General features: G+C 42.3%; 1 protein-coding gene across 1 annotated transcript in view; it reads left to right on the forward strand.

Moving 5' to 3' along the window:
* The window catches only part of FNBP4 (formin binding protein 4), a gene marked incomplete in the record, with an annotated part of 825,158 nt that extends 808,302 nt beyond the window's left edge, over positions 1 to 16,856 (forward strand). Inside the window, 1 exon segment of the mRNA XM_044082091.1 lies at positions 5,343 to 16,856. Coding sequence (XP_043938026.1) covers positions 5,343 to 5,433 — 91 coding nt within the window.
* Between the last annotated feature and the right edge of the window lie 8,858 nt (positions 16,857 to 25,714).

Here is a 25,714-nt window from a genome sequence, read left to right on the forward strand (position 1 = left end):
TCAGCATGATAATAAGGAAATGGGGATGCCCAGACATCTATTTGCCTCCCCTCACAACTGTCAATTGCAGAGATGTTGCACAAGGATTTATCACAAGCAAGCATGGAAAGTGGATGCCCTATCATTCAGCTGGAAAAATCTAACAGAATATGCTTTTCCCCCACTGCCTCTCCTTCCCAGAGTACTCCTAAAGGTCAGTCAAGAGAAGCCAAAAATGATACTGATTGCACCAGACTGGCCACGCCAGCACTAGTACCCAATCCAAAAGAGTTTGTCTCAAGGTCCAGCATGGATATTGCCTCAAACTTCTCACTTGCTGACCCAACAAAACAATCAGATCCTACACAGCCAACTCAGGACCTTAAATCTGGCAGCCTGGCGGATAATGTAGCCATTCAGAACGCTCCTCTTTCACAAGCTGTTATGGATGTTATTTTGGAGGCCTGGAGGCCCAGTACCAGAAAATCTTATGCAGAAAAATGGAAGAGATTCTGTGCTTGGAACCAGGGACAAGGCATTGACACCTCTGTACCAAATATTCCTCAGATTTTACAATACCTAACTGAGATGCTGAACAAAGGCCTTTCCTTCTCATCAGTTAAGATTCATGCCTCTGCCATTTCAGCACATTACAATACGGAACCACCTACCTTTTCTCATCCTTTAATAAGGCAGTACCTCAGAGGGGCCAAAAACATTAGGCCTCCAAGGAGAGCACCAATTCCGGCCTGGGACCTCAATTATGTTTTGGAAAAACTCACACTGCCTCCTTTCGAGCCAGCATCAACAGCAGATATAAAATTATTATCCTGGAAAACAGCTCTTCTCCTAGAAATAACCTCTGCAAGGCGAGTCTCGGAGTTACAAGCAGTCATGGCTGTGGAACCTTTCATCATTTTTCATCCAGACAGGGTTTCTCTGAGGACAAACCCTACATTTATGCCTAAGGTGGTGTCCAGTGTAGCCCTCAACCAAACCATTCACTTGCCTACCTTTTACCCAAATCCACAGAACAAGGTTGAGAAAATTCTGCATTCTTTGGACATAAACAGGCAGTTGCACTTCTACTTGGACAGAACTAAAGCTTTCAGAAAGACTGAGCAACTTTGTGTCATATGCTGCAGGATCACAAGGAAAGGCTATCTCAAAACAGACTATTTCTAAATGGATAGGCCAGTGCATCCGTTTCTGCTATTTGCAACATGGCAAATCAGTGCCTAAGGGGATTAGGCCTCATTCCACCAGAGCAGCAGCCACTTCAGCAGCCTTCCTCAGAGGAGTACCAACCAAAGATATCTTAGAGGCTGCAACTTGGAGTTCAGTGCACACCTTTACAAAGCACTACCACTTGCCTCTCTACTCTAAGTCCAGAGCAGGCTTCGCCACTGCAGTTCTGCAGGGCCTCATAGCCTCTCCTAATCCTATTTAGCCCAGCCACCCATCCTCAGCTTTGGGATTCAACCCAAGAGTAATGACTGCAACAGTGAAACACGAACATAGTACAGTTGTGTACCTACCATAAATGTAGATGTTAGAGTGTATTCACTGTTGCAGTCCAGGTTATCCACCCTCCATCCCCCTTCTCTTTGCTGGGACTTATCTGCACTTCTCTATCCTAGACACATTTTTTTTTTGGTGTATTTGCTTGTAGATGAAGGAAATGTTGTTTTTATGCATGCATTTCTTATTGGTATATTTTTCAGCCTACCTATTTGGGGCACCTGACATCTGGGGCAAGAAAAACTGAAGAAAATGGCGTTGGCTGCATCTTTTATACCCCTGGCGCACTGACATCAGGGAAGAGGCGACAGCAACCGACGCTGGACTTAGACTTTGGAATTCTGGCCGACTGAGGGTAGCCTGCCAGCAGGATAACCCAAGAGTAATGACTGCAACAGTGAATACACTCGAACATGTACATTTATGGTAGGTACACAACTGTACTTTTTGGAGACTCTTGCTTGGTCTCCCAAGATGCGCCAAGTTCTTAGTGTACCATTAGTAAAGGTACTGTTTTTGCAGTCTTCTGCCCATGATCTTCCTACATGCCTTTGTGATGATGTTAGACACGAAGGATGTATATTTGCATATCTCTATAGCAGAAAGAGACAGGCAGTACCGAAGGTTTGGGGGCTCATTTTACCAGTTCACAGCTTGCCCTTTGGGTTGTGTACTGCATCTAGGACATTTGCAGAGTGCCTAAATCCAGCCATTGCCTTTTGCAGGCAAATGGAGTACATATTTATCTATTACCTGGACTGTCATGTCATCCAGGCCACTTTCCTGCAGAAGATAGGGCTTTATGGACTACCATGACCTACTTTCAGTATGGGAATGTTTTTGAACCTCAAAATCTTGGTTACAGCCAACAAAGCAAGTCAATTTCCTGGGAAGCCTTTTGGAGTCAGACAAGCAAAACAACTTTCCTACTCTCAGACAAGATCTTGTTCCTAACAGTATTTCACAAAGATAGTCAAGTGCAATAAGTTCTTATCAGGGAATTCCTCAGGGTCCTAAGGTATCTTATTTATTTTTTATTTAACTTTAGTTTACCTGGAAAGTCCAACTGGGACGGAGCCCATTTTCAGTGAAGGCCCAGGGAGAAACTGCAGTCGCATGGCTGTCAAATGTGGGAGGAGACTGGAGCACCTGGAGCAAACCCATGTGAACACAGGAGGACATGCAGACTCCGCACAGAAGGTACCCCAGCTGAGATTTGAACCTGAGAACCTCTTCCTGTGAGGAGACCATGCTAACTGCTGCACTACAGCGCCACCCTTACATGGATGTCTGCACATAAATGGTCTGTTTGGCAAGGTTGTACATGCAGAAATAGCAGATGTGTCTCAGACACAGGTGGTGGCAACATGCGCATATCCTACAGGCCTTCATCCCCTTTTTACCTTGCACCAAGTAACACTGTGTTGGTGTAGTACTCAGGTTTCTCTGAACCAAGCAGTGCTATTCAATTTGGGGCCAGTATCTCAGACCATCTCAGATTCCTCATACTTGTAGGGTGAACCCATGTGTGAGATGAGTGTGTGCAAGTGTCTTGTGATAAGACTTTCAAGGACAAAAACAAACTTTTGCAGTCATTCTAGTCATCATAACATTTAAGCACATCCTGGTTGCAGAGTCCCTGTTTATTGGAAAAGACAATACCACAGTAATTTGGTACATGAACAGGGGGGGGGGGGGGGTACCAGCAAAATATGCCTGAACAAAAGATTAGTTCATTCCCTATGCAGATCTTTTTCTGTATGTATTTCTTACTAATCCCTAAAGTACTACAAAAGATATGGGAAGAGTGGTCAGTGATGATGCTTTTGGTACTTGTTTGACCTATATGGCACTGGTTCTCCTGCTGAGTCTGGTAAGGGAAGAGCCACTCTTGCTGCCACAGGATATAGACCTCACAGCCAGGAGAAAGTGTGTGTGTGTGTGTGTGTGGGGGCAGTCTATCATCATCCTGACTTGTGGACTGTTAGCCTGACAGTTTAGATGATTTAGCACTCATTCCTTCCAGGCACGTTTTCTAACATTAACATCCTAAGGGTGGCCAGAAAACCCAATGAAAAAATCTCATTTATCAAAATGGAAAAGGTTTATCTCATTGGTGGCAAGACAGAGGAAAAAAACAAGTATCAGGTGACCCTATTTCTCGCCAGTCTTCAAACCTGTTCATATCAGGACTGTGCCATGCCTCCGTTAAGCTACATACTTACATTTCCACTTGTATTAATAGAGCCCCCAGTTTTCTGCTAGTTACCAAAAAAACATTTCCTCAGTAGGGGTTCTACACCTTGGGCTCCCACCCCTTAAAAAAAAAAAAAAAAAAAAAAAGTGTGCTGTGACTGGGGACCTGTTGGAAAACTAACTTCACTCCTATTAACCAGTTGCTTTTTCTCCCATTAGGTACCCATTTTGGAAGTCAGATCTTGTGGTAGTCCTGACATTGGCTAGAATAATTTTAAGATTCGCAAGCCTTCATGTGCGGGAACCCTTTTTGGTGTTCCACAAGGATATGGGTCACATTGCAAGAGAGAAAATGTTGCACCCTCTAGATGTACAGTTGCAAATGATATTTTACCTTGACAGGAAGATGCAATTCAGAAAGTTTGTGTAGTTTGCATCATTTGCTAAAGGGAGAGAATGAAAGCCAGTCAGCAAATACTTTAAAGTGGGTAGCTGACTCTGTTGAATTTTGTTACCACCACTGTGGGAAGTAACACCTTGGCTTGATGAGTGCCCCTTCTAGCAGGAACACTGTTAGAGCAGCCTTCCTTGGAGGTTTAACATCTTGTGCCATTATGGAAGCAGTTTTTTGTCTGTACCTTTTCCAGGCACCATTTCCACATCCAGGGCAGGTTTTGCCAGTGCCATCTTGCAGTGATTGGTGCCCCATGCACTGTTTACATACCAGTTACCCTATTGTCCATAAGCTAGAGTCTGTATAGGAACAGTAAATTGTAAGGAATATAATTCAGCTTTTTTGGCTCTTGCCATAATTGTGAATGTCTAATATTAACGATTGCAGTGCTGTTTCCTTTTCTCCATCCCCTCTTGTGTTCCTTCTCACTTAAGTTGGAGTGGGTACCCAGATCACCCCCCCCAATAGATCATATTCTCCCTTCCAAGACATGAGCTGTCCGTACTTGGGCAGACTTGGAGAGTTGCCCCTTAGTTTACTCTCTCCTTTGCGAGTTGGGTTAACTTTGTGTGGTTCTTGCTGTGGCTTCAAGATTCCTGAACTTGCGTTTGGCAAGAAAGACCTGGAGATTGCTACATTTGGTATCCCCTTTTATTTATCAGTCCTTTAATGTTAGACAGGAAGGGAGTCCTACAGACTTTAAGAGGAAAGGTGAAAGCTCTGGTGCTCAGATCAGCATTTGAGTTTCTGCAGGGAGGAATCCCAAGCATCAGTACTGCCCCAGTGAATATACTCAAACATTTGCAGTTATGGTGAGTGCCTACAGAACTTTGTCTAACTTGTAGCTTTTCTGTTATGTAATAAAATGTCATGTAGTACAAAGGTGGTGGAGTGCTCATCTGTTAAGAGGCAAAAATGCCCAACAGTGGTTGCTTGGTTTTTATTATAGAGAATGTGCAAATGATATTGGAGGGTTAAGTGATTTGTGGAATTATAATGCACAGTTGCTGTTAATGGAATACCATTAAGCGAGTGTTATATGTTTGGTTTGGATAGTAATAAATGATTAATATAAAAAGTCTTGCCTATTCTGTATAGAGCCAGACTGAATTTTTTTTAGTGACCTTGCGGCAGTGATGACTATTGGATAAACAAAAGTCACTAAGCATGTATGTATCTTTTGTGTTGACAGCGGTATGGCCGAGAAGAATGCCAACTTTGAAGCAATTCCTGCTGACTGGAGAGAGAGATTAAAGAAAAGGAAGTTGACATCAAGCACTTGAAAGTCATTTTCACTGTTTTTATATAATTGTGTAAATTCAAAATTTTGTATCAATATATCTGTTAAATATTGAGGGATTGAAAACTGTAAAAAAAAGTATTTATTATTTGATTTAATATGGTAATGAGTTTTCATACCTCTTCCCAAGTTATCACCATCTATTTGTAATTTTTAATTCAGAGGTGAGCACAGAAATTCTGATCTATCATTTGGAAATGTTGAACTTTTTTTTCACTTTATTGGGTAAATTGCATTTTCTTAATGTTTTGTTTTGTGTTTTTTTTTTTTTTTGTTATAAGTACATGATTATTTTTGTATTAAAAGGGAGAACTGTATCGAACTGTCAGAAGTCTTGCTTTTTGTAGCCTGTGGTAGAAAAAAATGTAGCATTTGTTTTACCTGGGCTTTTTGTAGCCTGTGGTAGGAAGTGTAGCATTTGTTTTACCAGGGCTTTTCATGGTAACTGATGTGCCAAATTTCAGTAAGAATTTGTTCCATTCTAATTGACCAGCATACTAACATTACACTTTTCATGGTATCCTTGGTACCATTTTTTTTCTTGCGTTCTCATTATGAAGTTGATTACATTATGCAGGCTGCCGGTTTTGTGTACATCGTTTTTTGGAATTGCTTTAATAGTTTGTTTTTTTGGTGTTGACTGTTACATAGTTAGTGGTACTGTTTTTTTTACTGTCAACGTGTTAGTTTAGAAACTGAATGTCTACATGGTTACTCATTAATTTTGATTTAAAAGTGTTATTTTATTTTATGGGGAATTCTTTAATAAAATGTTAATTTTGGCATCTGCTTAAACCCCTTAAAGTTTGCATGTAAGAGGTGGCCCCAACTTGACCTGGTGCAGTAGCTGGAGGGTTATAGCACTGTCTGCAAACTTACTTGTGCTTTATATTTTTTCCCCTCCCCTTTTTCCTAGCCTAGTCTGACCTTCAGTTTTGTTAATAAGCTCCATCTGTAATAGCCTTGCATTTCCAGTTTCTGTAACAGCACTCACTGAAGTTGTATACCTGTGCAGCTGATTTCCATTGTGGAGAAGAGCAAGCTCTGGCTAAAGCTGTGGAAACAGGACAGGAGTGTCTCCTTTTTTTTAATCCTGTGTAAATAGAGTTTGACTTGAACCCTCATGCACTACATCCATGCAATTCTGTATGCTGCCATAGAGTTAAGGCACTACTACTAGGCTAGCACAGGGCAAATCTAAGCTGTAGACACTGTTGCTCAGTTCTCCGCTAGTAAACAGAAGTGCTGTAGCTAATCTTCACAGCCTCATCCTGAAATGAGAGACCAGTGTGGAGGCCTTTTTCATCCTTTCCTTGCAGCCTACTGTGTTGATGGTCAGTCTGCTATGCAAATTACTGTCTTGTTTGGGGCTGTATCATCTGCATAGGCAGCATGCTTACAAACTAATTAGCTAGCTGACAGCAGTCTTGTCTGTCCATTCCATAGAGATTCTAACTGCTGGATTGGCAAGTTTTTGCTTTGCTATAGAAGCATTCTGCCATTTCTATCCAGGAATGGAGAGAGAACTTAGTATTTGAATGAGAAGATAAGCATGTGAAACTACTAAATATCATGAGAGATATGAGTTATTCCCAGGAACACAGCACTATTTGAACAGCCTGATGTTCTGGACAGCCTGCACTTCAGATGTTTTTTTTTTTTGTTGTTTTTTGTTTTTTTTTTTTTTATTTCAAGATTGTATTTTACAGTGTTCTTACAGACATAACAGCTGTGTTTATAGCATTGGTGCTAGATGTATTTACCCACATTCCAGTGCTTGCAAAATTTTTGAGTGCTTACATTTTTTAGGGGCCATTCTGAAGTAAGGCATATAGGCAGTATAGCGGGACCATTTTAACAAATTCTTTCCATTAGCTTCTAAGAACAATTCAGTGCTCTTCATATGGAATAGATCATGGTTGCAGTAGTTCTTACTAACAGAGCTGTCAGCCTCATGTAGGCCTGATGCCCACGGTGACTTCTAGAGCTCAGTACCCTTCCCCCGCCAGGCCATCTGAACCTCCCCCCTCTAGGGAAGTATTGATGTTACCTGTATAAGCTTATGTTTACCTGTGCGACTTTAGAGTTTTCTTGACATGTTTCATAGCTGATGTACCTTGTTTGCATTTTTTTTAGCGAGTGCAATTTCAGCCTTTTCCAGAGATTCTTCAGATATGGACCACAATGGGGAATTTTTTTTTGTTATTGGTATACCAGTTACTTAGTTCTTGCAGTTGTTTGATTTTTTTAATAGGTGGATGCCACTTATGTTTGGGGCATTTCCTTCCCTAATAAAGAAGGTAGGTGCCTCTGTGTAGATAGTGCTCAGACAAAGATTTCTGTAGTGTTTGAATTTTCTATTTGGGTCTGCAACATGATGCTGAGATCTGAAGAATCTGCCAGGGGTTTACTCCAGAAACCTTTAGGAGGAGAAATTGCTTTCTGCAAAACCGTTAGTATCAGAAAATAAGTCAGGGCTTTGGCTTATACTGCCATTGTACTTTCCACCTCATCCCTGACCATGGGCAACCCCCTTAAGAAAAGATATGATAAGCAAACTAAGTAGAAAGTAGTCAGGCATTCAATGCCGCAGCAGTAGTCAACATATCTGCTCAGCTCAAGCCTGCGTTTCCTGGTGAGCTTTTGCAGACTCTTCTTTGTGTTTCTCAGCTAGCTGAGGCTTCTGGCAAATCTCATTTTGAAGCTATCATTTACTTGCAGATCTAGACATGACCTCACCAAGCAAAGAATCTTCTTTTGGAGTTAGGATCTAGTGTCTCATCTCAAATGCATGTGACGAAAACATGTTTTGTTGTTTCTGAAGGTGAGGATGTTTAGCACACCATTTTTGTTGAGGAGGATGTCCCAGGTTGTAATGTGGAGTCCCAGGGGTTAAACACAGCACCCTCCCTGTGACCCAGTAACTCCATTGGGTCTCACCCCCCTCCCTTAGGCTGTTCTCCTGAAATGGATATCATTGGTTGAAGGTTTCCTGCATATTTTTCAGAGGCTCCAGCCATGTTCAGATCACACTTCAGTGCCAGGAATTCCCTTTTGTCAATAGAAAAATGGAATGATGACCCCCCCCCCCCAATAGAGAGCAGGAAGAACTGGACTACGCTTCCAAAAATTACTCCACCCGCCCCTTGGAGATATTGCCGACACTGACACCATGTGCCTCACAGAGGAAGTATCATTTGGGGGAACTTTTTGTGGGAGTAATGACCACTTTGAGGGGGGGGGGGCAAAGTTTCAGCCACTAAGAAAAGGTAGATCTGATATTGTTAATCCTCGTTCATGCCTTATGCCTGGATTATCGGTTCCGACCAAGCCAGCAAGGTCGGAACCGATAACCCAGGCGTAATGACTGAAGATCAACAATACAGTTGGAAAGTTATGGTAAGACGCAACTTATTTTTTGATTTGCTTGTTGTGGGTACCCTTAAACTTGTCGCAGTTCCTCCTGTCTTGGTACCTCTAAAAGATGCCTTTATTTTTGACATCTTCTAAGGAACATGACAATTGGCCCCCTGGCTTTAAGAAGCTAAATGGTATTTATAGGGTCCTGGAATCTCTCAGTTCCTTTAAAGAAACACTTTGTCATATTCAGCAGTTCCCATTGATCCAAAGAAAAGGGTTAGAACTACTGCCACTGTTCTTCTCATTAATAAAGAAAGCATAGTGCTGGACCCACTTGGGAAGAAAGATAGGTACTGCACTAGCATCCAGAGCCATTAACTGTCAGAGGCACCTGACCATGTTTCTAATTTCTTTCTGAGACTAGGTGAAGGAGAAGATTTGGGAAGTATTTTATGAAGATCGATGGGTGAGATTATTGGGCATCACCCAGAATTGTGTGTGTGGCTGTGATTGCAGCATCTGTGGTGTGTGGCAGATACTAGATGTGTAATTTGGAGGCACACCTGGCAGAGACTGCAATATTTGCCAGAAGATGTGTGCGGCATCTTAATGCAGACCTGGATCAGTACCTCCATGAATCCCCCCTTTAATGGACAGTTTAAAAATTAAAATGTAGAGAATAATATCCAGTCCATGAAACAACTTTGTTACCCATTAGTTTGTGCCTACAATCTCAGGTGTGAAAAATCAGAGTAGGCAAAGGGGAAGTAGTGCTAGCATAAGGAAACAAAATGTCAGTGAGGAAATTCCGCACCTCTCCCATCCACCACAGATATAGTAAGAAGGATTACTCAGTGCATAAGAAATTAGGAAAACATCCAAAAAAACAAGTAGGTGCATGTTATCCCTCTCAGATGCACACGCTGCAGTTTCCTTAGGAAAAAAAGTAAGCCATTCAGACCTGCACTGGTGGCACAGAAGGATTAAGGCTAGACTGCAGCCCAGGCTGCCCAAGTTGGATTAATGGCTCGGGCATTTAATGGTGTAGGCAAGAAGAATAGATCCACTGGAGAACTGAGCTATGTTAGGATGCAGGTGTCCTTGCCTATGCTAGTGATGACCACTTTTGTCTGCACATGTAGAGGAGCACACAAGCACAGACAAAAGGACATAGATGTCTTTGCTATGATGTAAGTGTTCATGTCACCACCAGGAAAGGGTTAGGCTTATCACGGTAAAAAAAAAAAAAAAAACGTTAGTCACGCTTGGCAGCCTCAATTCTACTTGCATGAGAGTGTACCCCCAACCCCCGATAGCTCTCACTTTGGTGGAACTGAGGATTTCTCACTATTGGGGAATGAATGGTCATCTAGCAGGGGGAGAGGCTTGATGGTTAAGAAGCACAGAGAAAGGTAGTCCTTAAAGTGTTAGACATTCTACCTATATTAATGGGCTGAGTGCATCAAGTTCCAGCACTCCTATAGGATGTCGCACATCTACCAAAACAGGACCAAATCGGGGGTGCTCTACTCAGACCTCTTCAGAGTACCCAGAAAAGAGAGTCTGTGGATGTTCATCTCAATCGTATAAGCCTAAATATTTCCCTCTGTGTAAAGAATTCAGAATGCTGACATTGCAGGCTGTCTTTACCATGCCTGTTCTGACAAGCCATGATCTGTTACTCTGATCCTCAGGGATATCTACCATCATTTACCCATTCACAGGGACAGTAGTTGTTTTCTCAGTTTTGAGTTGAGGGGGCCTCCATTATCAGCATTACCTCTTAGCCTTTTGGATTGGCTACAGCTGTATTTATATGTTGGTTGGCTTCAGTTATTGCTTATTGCAGAATCAGACATTCACATTTACTGGATAACTTCCCTTTGCAGGCACTTTCTTGGAAGGAGGTGTAGAGGAGCTGCAGTTTACTATTGACTACTGCCAAAATCAGATATTTTCCTTCACCATTTCCAAGGTAAAGCTTTTAACCCTTTCAAAAGGTGTTCCTTAGATCCTTACTGGATTCCATCAACCAGACTGCCTACCTCCCTGTAAACTGCAGTTTGTGGCCCAATAGTTTCAGCAGGTGACAGAGGAGTCCATGGTTAGAGCTTGGGAATTCCTAGAGCACTGTGATTTGTGACCTCCATAATTCTGTTGTTCCCCCTCGAAAAAGATGCACACAGTAAAGCTGCAGTGATACCAAAGAAGCATCTGGAGCCAACAACTTCAATTCCTGAAAGAGAGAATTCGTATTTTACTTGGGAAATGCAAAGGGCTAGAATGGGGGTTCAACCCAATTGGGCAGAGTAAAGGGGAACCTCACAATCAGACTGCAGCCATGGATGTTTCAGACCTAGCTTGGGGGTTGCAAGCTCTGGAGGATGAAAAGTGTAGAGAGTAGCATGCAACTCAAAGGAAGTATATACATATAAAGAAGATAATGGTTGTGGTTCAGGTTCTCGGAGTCATCTAGACAATTTGAGAAAAAGAGGCTTTGCAGGTGACAGTAAACACTACTGCAGTGTAGCACGTAGCCAAGTAATGGGGGGCGGGTCGACTCTTCTTTACCCGTTATGTAGGATGGTCAAGCCTGACTGGATGAGAACTGTTTACTACCCGTCCCAAATGATGATGGTGTCTGGTATCAGCTGCAGATCCACGCATATGGGTGCTACACAGGGACGTTTTTCATAAGCTTGTTCACAGGTGGAGTGCATCGGAGATAGGCCTCCGTCTCTCTAAATAAGAAATAGCTCAAGGGATTCTGCTGCAAAGCACTGCACAAAGAAGCTTTGGTATTGCACTCCTTTTTCAACAGGACAGGTCTCTTTCTGTATGCATTCCCTGCAGTCTCTTTTTTTACAGGGTGGTCCAGAAGGTGAAGGAGAAGCGGCTAAGGATGCAGTTAAGTACAGTTTTGTCTCAAGCACTGTCGATGTGCAATTCTCTTTCAGATGCCCAGGGTGAGATCTTGTGTTACTATTGTAAATAGACCTCCTTCCTCAGGACAGAGATTGCTTGATGCACTCCATCTTGAAAGTACTGCAGTTCACTGACTGGATGGTGTAACTCTTGTCCTTCAGGCATCTGAGGAAATGCTGACTAATATTCAAGGAGGCTAAAAAGCCTTCCACAAGAAAATTCTCTGTATCCAAGTGGGAGAAGGTTTTCCTTCTGATGCCAAAAAAAAGACCAGGTCCTTGACACAGCACCAGTATGCATCATTCTGCAATACTCATATGAACTATTAATTTCAAGCCTAGCATATGTTTCTGTATGATACATCTCTCAGCATTTCAACCTGCTTACTGTGACTGGATCTATCTCTTTCCCCCTGAAGGAAGCATCCTTGGCATCCTGTTAAACTTTTCCTTAAAAGAATCCCAGCTCAGATCATCCAGGAGGGCAGTTGCCCTTCTGCTGGACATAAACATCACCGGAAAAACTGATGCAACCTCTTTTTGAGCCTACTGCATCATCCCCCACCCCCATCCCCAGACACACATACCGTCAAGTATTCTGCCTAGAAAGCTGCCTTATTAACTGGCCACCACTTCATCAGTGAGCATTTCAGAAGTACAGCCATTGCGTGCGGAAAGCTGTCCTTTCCTTTTCATAAGGGAGATGGTCAGTCTTGGTTCCAGTCCTACATTTATAGCAGAAGTGTCTGCTTTCTCGGTCACTGAAGTTATCCAGTTCTCTCTTTTTTTTTCTGTAATCCTCAAATTAAGGGAGAAACAATTTGACATTCTTTATAAGTACACAGACAATTGAGATTACCTTGGCAAAAAACAAGAACATCCAAAATGTTTGGGTACTTTGCATCAAAGGAGGAGGGAAAGCCATTTCTAAGCAGATTATTTCTAAGTGGCTATTCTGTTGCATTAAGATGTGTTACTCTTCTCAGGGGAAAAATTTGCAAGAGGCCATGAGAGCCCACAGCACTAAAGGTACTGCAGCTGCTGTGGCCTTTTTGATGCAGGTCGGTGCAATTTATCCTTGTATCAGCTACCCGATCATCCAAAGAAATACAGACAAGATGTTGCTTTCAGGGCAAGGGATAGGTTTGCTGGTGTCACGTTACATTTCTTTTTGTTTTGTTGCCCAAACCAGCTAACTTATCTGCCTTCTTATCCTTGTAATAGCCTAAGAATCATCCCAGCAGTAAAGACTACTGTAGTAATGATCCATGCAAAGAACTAACAGTTGTGTTTAATATCTTACCATAGTTGATTACTGCAGAAGTACTGGTTCTCTCCTATCATTCCCCTGAGTTGGTGTGAGGTATCCTATCTCTAACTACTCCTTCCCGCTCTCCTTCTCAGGGCCTCATGCCTGCTTAGCTCTGGATAGACATGTGGAAGCTTTTTTCGTAAGCCCCTGGTCCAGAGAGTGTAGTTGAAGTTCCATCTGAACTAGTATCTTTAGAACCTTGCTTGGGATTAGGTAAGGTGGATATCCTGTCTTCCAGGCAAAAAAGCTGTAAAATGGTATGGATGCATGGATGGCTGCCAGGTTTTATACAGAACGTGCCCTTTCTGTTTGATCCAGATGGGGGAAGGATGCTTAGCTCTTTAAATCTGATAAAGTTGTAAGGCCTCCATGCAGATAAACTCCCCAGTAGTAAGGAGTACTGCAACAGTGATCAACTCTTAACGTCTGCTGGTACTGTAAGTTTTTATACATTTGTACTTATTGCAACTTGTATTACCTTCCTTGTGAAGAATCAATATAATTGCTTGAAATCCAGATTTACAATCGCAAGTGATCAAAACTCATTTGTCCTACAAGACATCTGCATAGATCAAAATAAGTGTTTATGCAGGCAGCAGACCCGACACCTCCCTAACTTATAAATTCAAGTACCATGATTGCACATCAGTGGGGGATGGAGAAACTCCATTGTGCAATGCTCAGCAGTCTTCTACAATCCATGATTCTGTAGTACTGTTGAATCAAGATTAACTCATGAGTAACAGTGAGTTGAGTCACTTTTGTTCAGGTAATTGGAACTAGAACCTGATCAAATGGTCATCTACCACATATAGCAAAGTATTGCGCAAAGGGCCTTCATCTGCATTGATATCCATTGTCCCTAACTAGATATAGGATTTGTAATTGTTTAGAGCATCTTCTCAGTGTTTTTCTTTTCTCTGTAACCTAGTTTTCATTTATCAAACTAGGTTAAAGCAAATAGATGGGGGGAAAAAAGAACTTTTATGTGAACTGATTCTTATCAGCAAAGTTACTATATGAGCATATTATAGGCAGAAGAAGGAGAAGCATATTTTATTAGGAATTATATCATTAAATCAAAATGCCATCCATCTCCTACATTGACACAGGCACCATCAAAAAACTATCTGATATTTCATGTGGGTGTTGTGAAGTAAAGTGCTGTAAAGAATGTTGTTTTGGTTAAGGGGAAACCCCTGCCCACCCACGTATGTGGTGCACCCTAACAACGCTCTATATGCTAACTCTGAGGCTGCACAGCAGTAGTGGTAAAAGCAGTATTTCTGAAAACCACAATCGGTGAACTTGTTCAGCTACAGTCACACTAAAACCTCATCCCATCATTTATTTGAAGTCTAAATGAAGTAACAGTGATGGCAACATAAACATTCACAACACAACTGCTATGTACTGCCTGCACTATACTCTGCCCTGTAGGTCACTGTCTAGTAAAGAAGCAACTGTCTAAATCCTTTAAGTGAATGGAAAAGATACACCAACATTCACTTGTATATTAAACACATGTACTCTTTGATAAATCACTTTCCAGTGAAAAGGAGCATTGCAACATCTTGATGAAAGTTTCTTTAATTTAAACTATTCCACCTTTCAGTTCATTGTATATGTGCATTCTTCTTACATTTGGAGTACAGCCCCTCCCCTTAAACTTTGCTCAGACACGTGACATTATTTAAAATGTGTCCTTTTATCAGTTTTCTAAAGATCCTTTGCATTATAGGTCTTAAACTGTACATGCCCTGACAGGTATACCTCTTGAGGTGGTAGTGTCACATTTGTGATAGCTACATTTGCATAATTAGTATGTTTATGCTAAGAGATTTGATAAGTTGAAGTACAAGGCAAAGATGTTAAGATAATAACAAGTCTCATTATTTTGAAGAGACAAAGTTGTTGCAGACCGACATCCAGAGAGGTGTTTTGTAAAGCACAGGCAGAAAAACAACATTTAAGTTGTTGAATAGAAGCAAGTTTTAATATGTTGTAATGAAAGGGGACTATAGTGATCTCCACTTAGAAATGGCCACTAACACCACAAGGCAATGAAATTTAGTTCTAAAGATTTTTGTTTTCAGCTGAAAACCCCAGCTACTCATATTTGAGAGCTGTAGAAGTGGTCAGCTCATAACTAGTGACAACTTGTCGTGCACACGTTAAGTGTACAACACATTGAAGTTGATAGTTTTTGTTCTGAAGAATCTACAAAGGATTACTATATCAGTGTGGGAAGCTTCATTCCACACTACTCTCAAATTTAACTGTTCATTGTGTGAGGATGCATATATATTAGGGAAATTGAATGAATGTAAACATGGTTCACTTGAAGCCCATTTCCTCATATCTGTGCTTACCTCACTGTTGTAATATTCAGGGAGTTTTGGGGTGAGCCCTACATGGATGCAGGAAGTTTACCGTCTTCATGAAAGTATTAAATCAAATGGCGACAGTCCTGGTGTGTTGGTATAATAGTTAAGATCGCCAACTCATAAATAAAAGGTACAGGGTTTGATTCTGATTTTGGTTTATTGGATGTGCTTAAATTGACCCTTCAGGGCAGTTAGCCTAGTATTCATGTATGAACTTATTGTTACAGACTTGTTTCCATGTGTTGCATCTAAGCATTTAATCTGACATCTTTTAATTGTTTGTTTTACTGATTTTTTACTTTTTGTCTGCTTTCATACATTGTATCCCTTGCTTATTACGAGTTGGCTAACTTCAGGATACCTACAAAGTTGCTTTATGGCCAAGATACTAATTTACTTAGGCAGGATTTCTGTTCTTGTCCATTCCAGCTTTATGCAAGTTAGCAAGTCTGATGGCCTTAAATCTTTGGTAGGCAGTTGGTTGATAGTGGCATTGCTATAAATAGTTGTATGAAAAGTATTGCAAACTTCTGAAGACAGAAAGTTAAACTTTTTCTAAGACAGTACTGAAGGGTACAGTTCTTTCATGTGGGTAAAAATATATTTGTTGGAGGAAATTGGTTGAGAAAGTTAATTGTTTCTTTGAGTTTGCATTTTCCATCAGTGATGTTCACATACAAGCATTTTCCCAATTTACTGTTATATTTAAAAAAAAATTTGTGAGGAAATGCAGACTAGCTAGCTTCTGTGCACTTGCATGATTTGTGAGTTAAGCAGTAAGATGTGATAGTGTTGTATTGCAGTCAATTATTGGAATACTTGAGAGTGTGAAGACTGAAAAAAACAATGTCTTTTATCACCTGTGCCATTTTCCTATAAATGTTCCTACACTAGAATGCCTTACTTTAGGACATCGTCCCAAGTTTAAGAAAGTGAGCTGCTTTAACCAGTGTTATTGTGCTGCTGTATGTTGATAGTACTGGTACAGCTGAGTTTCATTACTAGCTTAGCATTTGACCTGTTCGTGTTGTGGTGAAAATTTTGCAGAAAAAAAAAGAAAATCTGTTTTTGGAACAGATTCTGTAGAAGCAAGAAGCTTGCCAGTTGAATACAGTTCTCCATCACAAAACCACTTTGGGATAACTTTTTTTACCTACCCCCATAGTGATGGCCTTTGCGGTGTCCCCATTCTTACCTGTTTGTGGCAGAGCAAGTCTCTGTGTTTTTGTGTTCATAACGAAGTGGCCAGTAGAAGCTTGCCTTAAAGAACACATTGCAAATTTTTTGAACTGTTATTTTTCCAAGATTTTTTTATACACTGTTTCCCATTTTGAATTGTTCGATTTAAAAAGTGTTACGAAACAGGCCAGTTTTAAGGCCTTTTCTGTATATTTGTACATAAATAAAGTTTTTTTTTTCGTAATGTGTGAATGTTTTTTTTTTTCCTTTCTTATAAAAGGGATATATGGTATATGTGCATTCAAAGGTAAGTTGAACTTTTTACATAATTTCCCCCAACACTTGTTGCCAGGGCAGCAGTTTGACATTGATCAGGTTAAGTATGTATTGTATACTGTGGTGCTTCCATTATTCATTTTGTAGCAGCTTCATGCATGACTTTTGTTTCTGTCCTTGCTGTGCATAATAAGCAAGGTAGTGAAAGAAGAATTAGTTTAAAAGCTACTTTTGCTGCTTCTGAAACCCACTGAGAATTAAAATTAAAATAAGTCTAATAAAGCTGCAATACAGAGAATGGTGTTAGCATTTAGACAGTTTTGAATAGACGGAATTACACCAGAAGTATTTATTAACAGAAGTAAAGACTAAAGTTATATCACAATGTAGAGTGTAGGTAAGAGTTACATCTTCCAATTCAAGGTCAAAACAGTGCTTGTGGACTTAGATGTCAACTTTATTTCTTAGGGAGAGAGTGGCCCTTCTAGAACACTAAAAGAATCAATTGCACAGATGTTTCTCTTGTATTTTACTTTGTTGGGAGTGTATCTACAAGTTACAAAAGCAGTCTCCCCTTTTCTATGTTGTACCAATGCTGATCCCATGTATATCTCGTATTGTTCTTTTTGTTTATTTTTGATATCTTGAGTGTCCTGTATCTCCCAGTTAAACAGAAGAGATGTTCGATATGTACTGCAGAGTTCTTCAGCCAGTGACTGTTACATCATTTGTATTGCCTTTCTTATCATTGAAGATGTTCATCGTGCTATGCTGCTGCAGTCATCACACTTGGGTTATCCTGCCGTCAGGCGGTCCCGCAGTCGGCCTGAATTCCAAAGCCTTGGTCTGGCGTCTGTTGTCGTCGCTTCTTCCCTGACGTCAGTGCGGCAGGGGTATAAAAGAGGCAGCCGACGCCATTTTCTTCAGTCTTTCTTGCCGTGCGGTGCCCGAAGCAGAAGCAGTTCGCAAGTGCCGGTCGGCCAGCTCCTGAGATTTTTTAACAGAATTTCAGCCGAAGTCTTCTATAAAGCTAAGTACCCCGTTGGGGAAACTTTTCTTGCCTCAGACTGATGTCAGACAAAGTTAATAATTGTATTTCTTGTGGGAAGCAAATACCTCATAAGGATTTTCATTCTTATTGTATTCCTTGCCTAGGCCCAGACCACGACGTTTCTGGTTGTCGGTTTTGCGCTAGGTTCAATAAACGCACTATTAAGCATAGGGCTGATACCGCCCGACATTATTTTGGCAGAAATTTCAACTGCATTATGTCGTCAGAACCTCCGACTACCGCTATGTTTAAAAAACGCAAGGACAAAGACAGGCAGCCTAGACCAGATACCGAGGTCTCGGTTAGGCCTACTGCTGGATCTTCGGTACTCAGTGAGGCGCCTACACAGCCCCTGACTACCGCAGATTTAGAAAATACAACTACCTCTCAGTCAGAATCTACCAGGCCACTGGAGCCGGTTCCTCCTCAACTCGCGGACGCCAGCCCTGGTGGCGATCCGGAGACTATGGACAGGCCTTCGGTTTCAGAAGGCGTCTTTAAACCGATGACTCTTTCCGTTAAGTCATACGCTAAGCTTCCAAAGGTTAAGAAACCAGGTCCACAGACTCCCATACAGGCCCCTATGCCTAAAAAACAGATGCTCAAAGTGGCGGAAGACCTGATTACCCTTTTCAGAGGTTCCCAGCCCCCTCCTGACAAAAGGCCTAGACTGGAGGAAGATTTACCTCCTCCTGACCAGGAATCCATTTCCTCAGCAGACTCTGAGGAACAGGATTACCCCTTCCCTCTCTATGAAGACTCAGATGCTGAGGAGTCTATTCCCTCTGTTTCCCACCCCGAAGACTTCTCTTTTGGGGAAACCCTGCACACACCATGAGAGAGCATTTCCACTGGGAAGGACAAGATTACTCTGACTCCAAGAAAAGACTCTGTGAGTTTCTTCTTTTGCCTCCGCATAGACCCCTAGCCATTCCTCCTGTTTTGGACATTCTGAATGATGTCTACACTGAATCCAGTCTAAATCCAGATTCCTTACCTCCAGCACCACCTAAACCAGACAGATACTATTGAGTCCCTGACTATGACAAGTTTTTATATAAAAGCCCTGCTGCAGACCCAGAAATCATTTCCCAGGGTCCCAAAGGGGTTAAGGCCTCTACTGCTAAGAATCCACTACCTGCAGAAAGAGATTCCAGGGCATTAGAAAGATGGGGGAAAAAAGTGTATACCTCTGCCACTTTGGCCATGAGGGCATTAAACTGCCAATTCCACATGATAAAATACCAGCAGTACTTGCTTACTCAGTTAAAACAGAAAATGATCCCTCAAACAGATCAACTAGATTTCAAAGGGATGCAAGATTTGTTGCATGCAGCAGAACAAGTGGAAAACTTACCTTGCAGTGTGGTTTTGCTTCTTTGGAGGCCTCATGTAGAGCAGCAGTCACAGGGTCTGTAATACGTAGACATGCTTGGCTAAAAGAGCAAACCTTACCAGAACATGTCAAAGCAAAGTTACTGGATGCTCCACTGCAAAAGGATGCGCTATTTGGTGTCAAAGCAGAGGAAGTTTTAAAAAAGATGGAAGAAAAGGCAAAATCAATGCAAACAGTTAAAGATTTTTTACAGGTGCAACCTCCTCGCTTCAGCAGAAACTGGCCATCAAAAAACTGGTCCTTTCCTGCTTCAGACAGACCCCAAAGGGGCAGGTACAGATGCCCTAGGGGCAGAGGCCAGGCACAGGGTACCTTCAGGCCTAGACAATGGCAAACAACTCAAAGAGGGGGAGATGACCAATCTCAACCCTTTAGAAAACAAACCCAATGACTTTCCTCTTTGCCTGCCAAGCATAATTGCCCAGGTAGCACCTCTAGGAGGAAAACTGGTTCTTTTCCCACACAATTGGCACATCATAACAAAGGACAAATGGGTTCTGGATATTACCCGAGGCTACAGATTTCATTTTCACACTTTACCATGGATGAGAGGCATGCCAAATCTGCCAACAAAGCAATGAGCAGAGGCACAAAAGCAAATTTCAGCTCTCATGAACATGAAAGCAATTCAAAAGGAACCTGCAAAAGAGCAAGGTCAAGGATTTTACTCAAGACTGTTTCTAGTACCAAGAAAAGACAAAGCCTGGAGACCCATCTTAGACCTTTCAATTCTAAACACCTACCTAGACATTCCCAAATTCAAAATGCTCGCACTACAGCAGCTTCTTCCCATGCTGGGCAAGGAGTCTTGGCTGGTAACGTTGGACCTCCAAGAGGCATACCTGCATGTCCCTATCGGACAAGATTGCAGAAGATACCTCAGATTTTTGGCAGGCACAACGCATTATCAATTCTGTGCATTGCCCTTTGGCTTATCTACTGCACCCAGAGTATTCACGAAATGCCTGGCATCAGTAATTGCATACTGCCGACAGCGAGGAATACAAATTTATCTCTATCTGGATGACTGCCTGATCCAAGCGGACAGCAAAGACATCCTACTACAGCATCTGGCATTTGTGACCAAGTTGCTAAGTTGCCTAGGGTACACAGTAAACAAAAAGAAGTCAAAACTAATACCCTCACAAGAAATCATTTTCCTGGGTGCCAGCTTGAATACAATGACCCAGATGGCTTACCTCACGCCAGACAAGCAAAAACAACTGGCTCAGTACTTCAAAAACATGGCAACTTCTACCCAGCTCACTGCAAGGAAATTCCTGCAGGCATTGGGGTACATGGCATCCTACATTCAACTAATTGCATATGAGAAAACTACAATGGTACCTAAAAAGTGTATGGTCCCAGCACAGACACAGCTTCTAAGCAACTAAAACTCTCATTCCCTGCCTTCAAAAAGAGTTTCTATGGTGGGCTCAAGCATGCCAAGCAAACAAGGGCCTTCCTTTTGTCTCACCTCCACCAAACAAATCTTGACAACAGATTCGTCAGACTACGCCTGGGGTGCACACATGGCAGGACAATGCATACAGGGCAAATGGTCTGCAAACCAAAGGCACCTACACATCAATCAAAAGGAGATGCTAGCTGTAAAAAATGCACTAACAGCCTTCAAGGACCTTCTGCATCCATGACAACTTCTAATAAGGACGGACAACACCACAGTTATGTGGTACATAAACAAACAAGGAGGGACGCACTCCTACCCACTATGTAGACAGGCAATGGACTTGTGGAACACAGCATTAACTTACCAAGTACAACTGCAAGCACAATTCCTGCCAGGAAAAGAAAACATTTTGGCAGACAAATTAAGCAGAAATTTGACAGACCCTCACGAGTGGAGACTACACCCACAAGTATTCTCAATGATAACTCAAAGGTGGGGACCGCCAGACATAGATCTGTTTGCCTCAACCAACAATTATCAGCTACAAAAATTTTGCACAAGGACTTACCATCCCCTGGCCTGGAAAGTGGATGCCCTATCATTCAGTTGGACAGCATTGTCAGTCTACGCCTTCCCACCTCTGTCTCTACTCACCCAGGTATTACTGAAAACCAGATCAGAGAGCCCACAGATGATCCTCATTGCCCCGGACTGGCCATGTCAATACTTGTACCCACTACTACGAAACTTGACTCACAGCCGTCCATGGATCTTGCCTCAGTTCCCTCTGCTGTTAACCCAACAAAACTCTCAGATCCTTCACAGTCAGCTAAGGACCTTAAATCTAGCTGCATGGAAAATACCTTAAATTATCAAACAACACTTTTCTCAAAGGACGTCCAGAATGTCATTTTGGAGGCCAGGAGGCCCAGCACCAGAAAAACTTACTCAGAGAAATGGAAAAGATTTTGTGTATGGAGCCAGGCCAGAAGCCTAAATCCTGGCATTCCAGATATTCCGCACATACTCCAATATCTAACTGAGATGCTACATAAAGGCCTTTCTTTCTCATCCATAAAGATCCATGCTTCAGCCATTTCAGCTCAATATGATATGGTTCCTCCCATTTTCTCTCATCCTTTGCTAAGGCAGTTTCTCAGAGGGGCAAAAAATATAAGACCCTCCAGAAAACCACCTACTCCAACATGGGATCTAAATTTTGTTCTGGAAAAGTTAACACTTCCTCCTTTCGAACCAGCCTTTTCAGCAGAGCTTCAATACTGGTCATGGAAGACAGCCCTGCTGCTGGCTATCACCTCAGCACATAGAGTCTCAGAACTGCAGGCATTTATGGCAGTGGAACCTTTCATCATTTTCCATCAGGACAGAGTATCTTTACGCACCAACCCTTCTTTCATGCCAAAGGTAGTATCCAGTGTGGCTCTCAATCAGACCATACACTTGCCCACCTTTTATACAAACCCACAGAATAAAGAAGAAAGACTCCTTCACTCTTTGGACATTCACAGACAGTTACGTTACTATATGGACAGGACAAAGGCCTTCAGAAAATCTGACCAACTCCTTGTATCCTATGCACCAGGCTCAGAAGGAAAGACTATTTCTAAACAGACCATCTCCAAATGGATAGCACATTGCATCTGCTTTTGCTACTCACACCACGGGAAAGCAGTGCCTGCTAGTATTAGGTCTCACTCTACCAGGGCTACAGCAACCTCAGCAGCCTTCCTCCGAGGAGTCCCAACAAAGGACATTCTGGAGGCAGCTACCTGGAGTTCAGTGCACACCTTCACCAAGCATTACCACCTTCCTCTGTACTCAAAAACCAGAGCTGGGTTTGCCACTGCAGTTCTGCAGGGCATCTTAGCTGCACCTAACCCAGTTTAGCTCCTACCACCCAACCATAGCTTTGGGACTCTACCCAAGTGTGATGACTGCAGCAGCATAGCATGATGAACATAGTACAGTTTTGTACCTACCATAAATGTAGATGTTCGAGTGGTTATGCTGCTGCAGTCCAGGTTACCCTCCCTCCATCCCCTCTTCCTAACAAGGCTTTTTTTATACCTCCATGTACTTCTACCTTTGGGATGCATGTCTATATGGTGTATTTGCTTACAACTAGTACCATTGTTTTGCACTAAGGTATGTTTTGCAAGCTTCTTATTTTGCCTTCTTAGTTTGGGGCACCTGACATCTGGGGCAAGAAAAACTGAAGAAAATGGCATCGGCTGCCTCTCTTATACCCCTGCCGCACTGACATCAGGGAAGAAGTGACAACCGACTCTGGACCAAGGCTTTGGAATTCAGGCCGACTGCGGGACCGCCTGATGGCAGGATAACCCAAGTGTGATGACTGTAGCAGCATAACCACTCTAACATCTACATTTATGGTAGGTACAAAACTGTACTTTACTTTTGCCCATGGTGACTAAATTCATCCTCTAGTACAGTTGTGCTAGGAAAGTAGCAATAAAATGCTTCCATTCACAGAGCCTTTTTGCTTGTTTCTTGAACATAGCATTAAGGATGGCAATATTTGTGGAAAATTTAATTAGGTCACAAACTTCAGGGGTGAGATGTCTTAAGTCCATAAAGGAAGAGATTTAAAAATAGTAGTGGGTTGGCAGAACTGTGGAAAAATAGATATTGAGAAGGTATTTATGCATGTGTGTGTTGCTTTATTTAGAGAGAGTAAAAGCATTTTTTTAAACTTGAGTTAGTGTTTTGATGCAGTTTTAGGTTGAGTCAGTGGTAAAAGATGTGTTATGGTCAGTAATGATAAAAACTGTTTGGATCTTGGGTTTTGGGATGTTACAGAGAAAAACTAGGCATGAGTCTTAAGGGGAGGACTGTGATTTGCTGTGGCCAAGTGCTAGTGCAATATTCAGAGTACTGTTTAATCAGTACTTTGGAGATCATACAAACTGACTGGTGAGTTTGACTTGTTTATTCGAGTCTTGTATAAAAAAACTTTGATGGTTGTGCCTGAAGAGACAAGTGTTTGTGTAACCAGTTGTCACAGTAAAACCTGCCAGACATCATATGTGCAAGGTTTAAGATTCAGGAGAGATTGTGTATCATTTATAACAAACTGAATACTAATTAACAGAAATGGAAGGTACGATTGAGAACTGGAATCCAGTGCTGTATGGAGGTACTAGGAGTTGAAGTAGTAAGATTCTTGGATTATATGAAAAACAAGATGGCATAATGGAGTATCAGATGAGGCTTTGCCATTTCCAAGGACTGAGGTTAAATTTGGAAAGTGAAGTACTGTGGAGTACTGTGGCGATATAAGAAGCTAGAGTGTAAGGTGTATGGAAAGGAGAAGCATGTGTTTGTGGAATATGATTATTCTGAGGTAATGTTGAAGACCTGCTCTTTTTAGACGCAATGTGTAAATGGATATTGAAGTTTAGACAGTCTTTTAATGGCCGTAGTGCATAGTAAAGGATGTTCTGCTATTCTCATGTAGTGTTCCAAACCTTTGAGTTATCCTCTGCTCGCTACCTCAACATCCGGACAGTGTACAAAAGCTTCTAGTCACTGCTAGGTGCATGGGATGTCTGGCATTGGCTGAGGAAGCATGGGCCATAAAAGTGACGTCTGCACATACCTTTCCTCAGAACTTCTCTGCTGCCAGTCTGTCAGCTCTTCCTGCCATTCCTGCTGTCAGATTTTCAAATTAAAAGTTAAGTACTCCATTCGGGAAGTTTTTTCTGTTTCTCTTGAGTCACAGCATGTTTGTTTAAGTTCATGTCAGCCAGGAAAGGAAAGTACAGGTGCGGAAGTCAAATCCCCCATAAGTAAGCCCACAAGCTCTGCTTTTTCTGCTAAGGGCCTGTACACGACCATCAAACCTGAGCAAATCTGTCAGACCTTCATACATAAGACACTCTGCAGTCTTCTACTCACCCTTAATATTTACCTAGAAAACCAGCATCTTAAATGCTTGATGCTAGCGATGGAGGGCCCATCTGCTCAGACTGTAAAGCCACCTAAGAATGTGGCTGAAGTTTCCAGGCCTGAACCTGATGCTACACCTCCTCCACCCGACATCCCTCCTGTGGCCGACATTTACCTGGAGGAACATTTGGAATCTGCCAAAATGGGTATAGCAGGTACCATTCGGGAGGCCATAGAACCTGGGGCAGAAAGCATGTCTGGGGAGGCCTTGCAGATGTTGGCTTCTGACTAGGGTGAACCTAGGCTCCTTACAGTCGTCCATACAGGCTCTTTATCCACTTCCGAATAAACCAAATCTAGGCTTGCCTTAGCTCCTACACCCTCTAGGCCTTCCCTCAAAAAGAAGCAAAAGACTAAACGTGCTTCCCTCCCACAAAAAGTGAACCGGACTGGCAGGCCTTTTCCCAGAGCCTATTTGATGCTTTTATGGCCCTAAGGCCTGCTATGTCTACTTCTTCACCGGCTCCCCCTCTTCTTCTTAGTCCTTGTCCTCAGGCTGATGACGCTCTCCAATCTGAAGCCGAGGATTCTTCAGATGCCTTTTTCGGAGATTCCCTTTCCTATATGTCCCGGATGTCCTCCCCTCTTGGGTATGGTTCCACAGAGGAGGACTCTGCTGAGACAGACTCCCCGGGAGAGGACCTCACCTTTGGTGAGACTGTCTGACAAGAGAATATTTTAAGTGGGATTTCTCTGAAATGTCAGAGGTCCAACAAAGATACTACGAGCTCTTGCAGATGGACACTCCTGCCACTTCTGCCATTCCTCCAATTTTACCAGCCTTATTGGATGCTTTCAGTGCAGCCTCTGTGACTCCAGATTCCCAACCACCTGCCCCTCGAAGGTCTGACAGATTCCATAAAGTCCATGAAGAGACTAAATTCCTGATTAAATGCCGTACTGCAGACCCTGGCACTATCTTCGTCTTTGCAGATAAACCATCCAGATTGCTTCCCTCCACCTCTGTCCTTCCCACAG

This window comes from Protopterus annectens, chromosome 9.part0 (genome assembly GCF_019279795.1).
Source record: "Protopterus annectens isolate FY-2018-M chromosome 9.part0, PAN1.0, whole genome shotgun sequence".
NCBI classification, from domain to species: domain Eukaryota; kingdom Metazoa; phylum Chordata; order Ceratodontiformes; family Protopteridae; genus Protopterus; species Protopterus annectens.